Here is a 6,969-nt window from a genome sequence, read left to right on the forward strand (position 1 = left end):
GCCTTGTGGCCACCCTGGGTCCCAGACTGTCTGTCCCCTGGCCTGCCAACTACTCTGCTTGAGAGAAGGCTTCAGTCTCTGCTGGGGAGTGGCCAGTCCAGTTCTGGGAGCCTTTCCCTCCCCTCACCCGGGGAGCAGCGGCCCCGGGACAGTTCAGGGGCAGGCCTGCCCCGTGGAGTCCGGGCAGCTGATTCAGTGCTGAGCCTCCCGATCCCGTGGGCCGTGTAAGTACCTCCTGAGACCCAGGAGGCCTGGAGGCTGCCTGGAAGAGGTCCTGGTTACCCTGCAGCAGGGACAGGCTGGCACAGTGATCCTGCTCTGCAGCCACCCTGCCCTGCAGGGGCCTTCTGTGGAGAAAACCTCAGTGCACAGGACGGGATGTCGCTCTCGTTGCCACTTGGAGGTAGCTGCTCTCACCCTGTGCACAGCGCTTCCCAGCCCATCCTCGCAGATTCTGAGGGAAGAGTCAGATGCCAGATGCCCCCCCACAGCTCCTCCTCGGTCCTCCTCAGGGCAGGGCCCCGGGCGAAGCTGGTGCTTGTCTCCAGTCTGGAGAGACAGGACCCGCATGGGGACACAGAACCCACAGCACTGTGAGCGCCCCACATGGTCTGCCCCGGGCTGCTCCCTCTGTCCCTCGGATGGGCTGTACTTTCTCGTTTCTGGGCCGTTCTCCATGCCACTGTGCCCCCACCCCCCACTGTCCCTAGACTTGTGTGATGGTGTGTCCCTAGGAGGAGCGCGTCGACCCTCCCATCAGCGGATTTGCCAAACTGCGTGTCATGCTTCGTTCAGTGTGTGTCATCAAATCCAAGCAAAGCACACTCCGGGGATAGAAACGCGAGTCCCACAGCCCTGTGGCCCAGTGAGCCGTCCTGCATGGTCTGTTGGAGACGGATCTGTTCCACTCTGGGGCTCCTTTCCCAAGAGTCTGTGTGCACGCTGACCCATGAGCCACGTCCTGTGCACGTTCCGAGGGCCTCCACCGGCTGGTAGTGGCCTGGCCCAGCAGGGGCCGTCTCCACGTGGCACCTGGTGGAGACCCAGCCACACGTCCCTGTCTGTGTGTGTGGAACTCGTGAACGAACCGGGCACAGCACATGGGTTCTGGGAGCGCAGGGCAGGGGTCTGAAGGCCTGTAGATCGTGACCAGGGCGAGACCAGGCGAAGGGTGTCCCAGGAGAGAGTTGTGGCTGTGACATCCTGGCCGTGGTGGGTCACGTTGGGGGATGGGTCTGCAGGTGTGTGCTGAGCACTGAAGCCGGAGATGTGAGTGACCTCCAGTGGCCAGCCGGGAGCGTTGGGTCTCCCCGGCCTGACCGCTCTGCAGACCAGGAGTGACACGGTCACACTGGTGGTTCAGGAAGGGGCCCTGTGGTATGGGGGTGACACAGCTGACATGGGAAGCCCAGGCCTTGCTCTCCGTGAGAGATGCCATGCCCCTCAATGTGGGGTCAGGAGGCAGACGCAGGGCAGGCTGGTGGCTGACCCCTGGTGGCAGGGGGTTAGAGAGATGCTAGGTTTCTAGCATCGTGGTGGCCAGAGGGTGACGACTTGGATTTGGGGCAGTTCTGCTTGGGGTAGTCGGGGGAGGCCCAAGACTTTCCTGCCACCATCCGAATTCCCAGGCCTCCCCTTCTCTGGGCTCCTCCCTCTCCATGCCCTTTAAACCCTCTGGGGGCTGTGCCTGATGCTTTTGAAGAGGCCACTGGCCACGGGTCCCTTCTCCGGCTGCAGCATTCGGCCCAGCTCTGCTGCTTTGCCACATTTCCAACTCTGTACAGGGACCCCGTGGAAGTGGTAATTGCATGTGGCCCCTGGCGAGCCCCAGGCTGCAGGGGCCAGGCTCACCCCGAGGGCTGAGGGAGTTTGAGTCCCTGCTGCGCTCACCGTCTGCAGCTCTTCATAGAATTCGTGGGAAGTGCGTATTAGGAAAAACTGCATGGGCTTCAGAATAGGTGCACCTCGCTCACCTGTACTTGTTGAACATTTCATTTTAAATTCTAAGTTTTTTCTTTTTTTTCCCTTGGAGAGATTTTCGCTGTAGGGCGCCGCGTGCACTCGCCAGACAGACAGAGAGAGACATAGAGACAGAAAACGAGAAATCATTCCCCCACGGGGGGATGGTCATGTTGCAATCCCTTCTCCTCCATTCTCCTCTCGGGATCATGGGCATGCATGCACGCGCGCCCAGCGTGAGTTTTAAGCCACTGGGTCCAGGACACGAACCACAGTCGACTACGTGGGAGTCCAGCGACATAGCCATTATGCTAACTGCTGGTTCCCCTAAGTTTTTTCTTATTGCCAGAGGGCACACGTGCTCACCAGAGGGCGAGTGAGAGTAGGAGGGTACCTCACTGAGACGTGGTCGGGTGGTCTTCTTCCATCTCCTGTCAGGGTCTCAGGTGCACACGCACGTGCGCCTGGTGTGTTTTTCAAGCTGAACCTGGGATTTGAACCATGGTCTGCCATGTCAACCCCGGCTTCCACAGCACAGCCCTTATCCCCGTGCCACCGCGTGGCTCGCTTTCCCGGACGTGGATCCCATTTTCCCAGGGAGGTTGCGTCGCACCGTGTCGGGCTGGCGTTAGGTCGTACACCATCGTACACGTCTCGGCCTCTGCACCGGGTGAGGCGCGACAAAGATGCCCCTTCTCGGCGGCTGTCGGCGACCAGGCGTGTGCAGACAAGCAAGTTACGAGAGCCTACGGCAGTGAACCCCCACGCACACCCCGTCGCCGTTCTCCCCACACGGCCCTCCTTGTTAACACAAGAACGTAATGGAATGATCCCTTTTTTTCCAGAAAGCATAAAGGATGTTATTGGCAGAAAGACAAAAATTGTGGTGAAGAAGAGAGTGAAGCTGGAAGTGAGAGGAGACAGAGTTGAGAACAAAGTGCTGGTAGGTTGCTCTTCCTTCCGCGGAGGCGCTCGCAGGGGTGTCTGCCCCCCCGTCCGCTGCCTGGTCTCCACGCAGCTCTGCGCTGGGCTGCGTGTGTGGGTCAGCTCTCTCCCCCAGGTGTCTTTGCTGAGTCGGAGTTCCGTGTCAGAAGGAAGGTCATTTAAGTCGGAGGTCAAAATTTGTGGCTGGCTGTTACCCTTAGATCCTCTCTCAAGGCCTATTCTCTTTCTTTTTTAAGGTTCTTGTTTATGTATTTCAGGTTTTTGCCATTGGGCATGTGCGCTTGCCAGAGAGAGAGAGAGAGAGAGAGAGAGAGAGAGAGAGAATCCGCCTCTTGTGGGAATGGCCACACCACAATTTCTTTTGCTCCGTTCTCCTGGGATTTTGGGCACTCATGCTCACACACCTGGTGTGATTCTCAAGCTGCTGGATCTAGGGCTCGAACCACAGTCAGCCATGTGGGAGTCCAGCGCCTTGACCACCTGCTGGCCCCAGAACCTGTTCCATATTAATCAAGTTTGATCCTTAGTGGGGCTTGTTTGTTGTCTCCCGTGTGGGGCTGATTATATGACTTTACCTGTAAGGTCTTATGTTTACGTTAAAAATATTCATCTCATTTTGGTTTAAATATTTAATTAAACCTGTTTGGGATTGCCATGTGGTGCACGGGCCTGCCCGAGAGAGAGAGAGGGGGAGGAAGCCCCTCCTGGGGGAGGCCAGGCTGCAGAGGGCGAGAGGGAGGAAGTACCTCCTGGGGGAGGCCAGGCTGCAGAGGGCGAGAGGGAGGAAGTACCTCCTGGGGGAGGCCAGGCTGCAGAGGGCGAGAGGGAGGAAGTACCTCCTGGGGGAGGCCAGGCTGCAGAGGGCGAGAGGGAGGAAGTACCTCCTGGGGGAGGCCAGGCTGCAGAGGGCGAGAGGGAGGAAGTACCTCCTGGGGGAGGCCAGGCTGCAGAGGGCGAGAGGGAGGAAGTACCTCCTGGGGGAGGCCAGGCTGCAGAGGGCGAGAGGGAGGAAGTACCTCCTGGGGGAGGCCAGGCTGCAGAGGGCGAGAGGGAGGAAGTACCTCCTGGGGGAGGCCAGGCTGCAGAGGGCGAGAGGGAGGAAGTACCTCCTGGGGGAGGCCAGGCTGCAGAGGGCGAGAGGGAGGAAGTACCTCCTGGGGGAGGCCAGGCTGCAGAGGGCGAGAGGGAGGAAGTACCTCCTGGGGGAGGCCAGGCTGCAGAGGGCGAGAGGGAGGAAGTACCTCCTGGGGGAGGCCAGGCTGCAGAGGGCGAGAGGGAGGAAGTACCTCCTGGGGGAGGCCAGGCTGCAGAGGGCGAGAGGGAGGAAGTACCTCCTGGGGGAGGCCAGGCTGCAGAGGGCGAGAGGGAGGAAGTACCTCCTGGGGGAGGCCAGGCTGCAGAGGGCGAGAGGGAGGAAGTACCTCCTGGGGGAGGCCAGGCTGCAGAGGGCGAGAGGGAGGAAGTACCTCCTGGGGGAGGCCAGGCTGCAGAGGGCGAGAGGGAGGAAGTACCTCCTGGGGGAGGCCAGGCTGCAGAGGGCGAGAGGGAGGAAGTACCTCCTGGGGGAGGCCAGGCTGCAGAGGGCGAGAGGGAGGAAGTACCTCCTGGGGGAGGCCAGGCTGCAGAGGGCGAGAGGGAGGAAGTACCTCCTGGGGGAGGCCAGGCTGCAGAGGGCGAGAGGGAGGAAGTACCTCCTGGGGGAGGCCAGGCTGCAGAGGGCGAGAGGGAGGAAGTACCTCCTGGGGGAGGCCAGGCTGCAGAGGGCGAGAGGGAGGAAGTACCTCCTGGGGGAGGCCAGGCTGCAGAGGGCGAGAGGGAGGAAGTACCTCCTGGGGGAGGCCAGGCTGCAGAGGGCGAGAGGGAGGAAGTACCTCCTGGGGGAGGCCAGGCTGCAGAGGGCGAGAGGGAGGAAGTACCTCCTGGGGGAGGCCAGGCTGCAGAGGGCGAGAGGGAGGAAGTACCTCCTGGGGGAGGCCAGGCTGCAGAGGGCGAGAGGGAGGAAGTACCTCCTGGGGGAGGCCAGGCTGCAGAGGGCGAGAGGGAGGAAGTACCTCCTGGGGGAGGCCAGGCTGCAGAGGGCGAGAGGGAGGAAGTACCTCCTGGGGGAGGCCAGGCTGCAGAGGGCGAGAGGGAGGAAGTACCTCCTGGGGGAGGCCAGGCTGCAGAGGGCGAGAGGGAGGAAGTACCTCCTGGGGGAGGCCAGGCTGCAGAGGGCGAGAGGGAGGAAGTACCTCCTGGGGGAGGCCAGGCTGCAGAGGGCGAGAGGGAGGAAGTACCTCCTGGGGGAGGCCAGGCTGCAGAGGGCGAGAGGGAGGAAGTACCTCCTGGGGGAGGCCAGGCTGCAGAGGGCGAGAGGGAGGAAGTACCTCCTGGGGGAGGCCAGGCTGCAGAGGGCGAGAGGGAGGAAGTACCTCCTGGGGGAGGCCAGGCTGCAGAGGGCGAGAGGGAGGAAGTACCTCCTGGGGGAGGCCAGGCTGCAGAGGGCGAGAGGGAGGAAGTACCTCCTGGGGGAGGCCAGGCTGCAGAGGGCGAGAGGGAGGAAGTACCTCCTGGGGGAGGCCAGGCTGCAGAGGGCGAGAGGGAGGAAGTACCTCCTGGGGGAGGCCAGGCTGCAGAGGGCGAGAGGGAGGAAGTACCTCCTGGGGGAGGCCAGGCTGCAGAGGGCGAGAGGGAGGAAGTACCTCCTGGGGGAGGCCAGGCTGCAGAGGGCGAGAGGGAGGAAGTACCTCCTGGGGGAGGCCAGGCTGCAGAGGGCGAGAGGGAGGAAGTACCTCCTGGGGGAGGCCAGGCTGCAGAGGGCGAGAGGGAGGAAGTACCTCCTGGGGGAGGCCAGGCTGCAGAGGGCGAGAGGGAGGAAGTACCTCCTGGGGGAGGCCAGGCTGCAGAGGGCGAGAGGGAGGAAGTACCTCCTGGGGGAGGCCAGGCTGCAGAGGGCGAGAGGGAGGAAGTACCTCCTGGGGGAGGCCAGGCTGCAGAGGGCGAGAGGGAGGAAGTACCTCCTGGGGGAGGCCAGGCTGCAGAGGGCGAGAGGGAGGAAGTACCTCCTGGGGGAGGCCAGGCTGCAGAGGGCGAGAGGGAGGAAGTACCTCCTGGGGGAGGCCAGGCTGCAGAGGGCGAGAGGGAGGAAGTACCTCCTGGGGGAGGCCAGGCTGCAGAGGGCGAGAGGGAGGAAGTACCTCCTGGGGGAGGCCAGGCTGCAGAGGGCGAGAGGGAGGAAGTACCTCCTGGGGGAGGCCAGGCTGCAGAGGGCGAGAGGGAGGAAGTACCTCCTGGGGGAGGCCACGCTGCAGGCCCCTCTCCGTTTCTCCTTCCCGGCAGGACTTGGGGCGTGCACTCACATGCGCCTGGCATTAGTCACCCTGTGAGGTCTGGTCCCTTCACAGACCATGGGGTCAGCCCCTTTGATGGAACATCCCTGCAGTGCGGTAATGCTCCCGGCTTAGGGTGGCAATCTGAGCATGTCAACAAAGCCTGTTTTATTTTCGCGTCGGTGCTGGGCATTTCCGCAGGCGTCTCCTGCTGGGGGCAGGCTTTGCTTGTGCGGGGGTTGAGCTTGGGGACCCCCCAGTTTGTGAGGGGAACCCTGGGGGTGGTGAGAGAAGTGAGCAGGGCACGTATTCTTAGGAAACTGGTAGTGTCTCATGGCACTTTATGGCGATGGGGGACCTGTTGCGGCATTTTACTGCTCTCTCGGTTGAGATGTTGACAGACCTGAATGCGGGTGCGGGCGCATGTGCGTCTTTTATGTTTTGTTGGAGCCACCGTTTCCTCCTTATTTTTTCCCTTTAATTTGCCAGGAGGCGTGTGTGCTTGTCACAGAGGGAGAGGGAAGCCCGCCCGACGAAGCTTAGGCACGAGTAGCCCTTCCTCCGCCATTCCTCCATTTAGCTGGGACTGGGGCTTGGACACGGCGCCTGGCGTGCTTTCTCCAGCTGCTGGGACCAGGACTCGAACTGTGGTTGGCCGTGTGGGAACCAGCTTCCTACACCACTGGGCCATGGGGTCTGGCCCAAGTATATTCTTTTTTTTTTTTTTTTTTTTTTGAGATTTTTCCTTTTAGGGGGG

At 61.9% G+C, this 6,969-nt stretch overlaps 1 protein-coding gene across 1 annotated transcript in view; it reads left to right on the forward strand.

Moving 5' to 3' along the window:
• Nucleotides 1–2,804: 2,804 nt before the first annotated feature.
• CARMIL1 (capping protein regulator and myosin 1 linker 1) overlaps nucleotides 2,805–6,969 on the forward strand; it is a gene marked incomplete at its 5' end in the record, with an annotated part of 96,541 nt that continues 92,376 nt past the window's right edge. Inside the window, 1 exon segment of the mRNA XM_014593331.1 lies at nucleotides 2,805–2,902. Coding sequence (XP_014448817.1) covers nucleotides 2,805–2,902 — 98 coding nt within the window.

The sequence above is a fragment of the Tupaia chinensis genome, unplaced genomic scaffold (genome assembly GCF_000334495.1).
Source record: "Tupaia chinensis unplaced genomic scaffold, TupChi_1.0 Scaffold140356_1, whole genome shotgun sequence".
Classification (NCBI taxonomy): domain Eukaryota; kingdom Metazoa; phylum Chordata; class Mammalia; order Scandentia; family Tupaiidae; genus Tupaia; species Tupaia belangeri.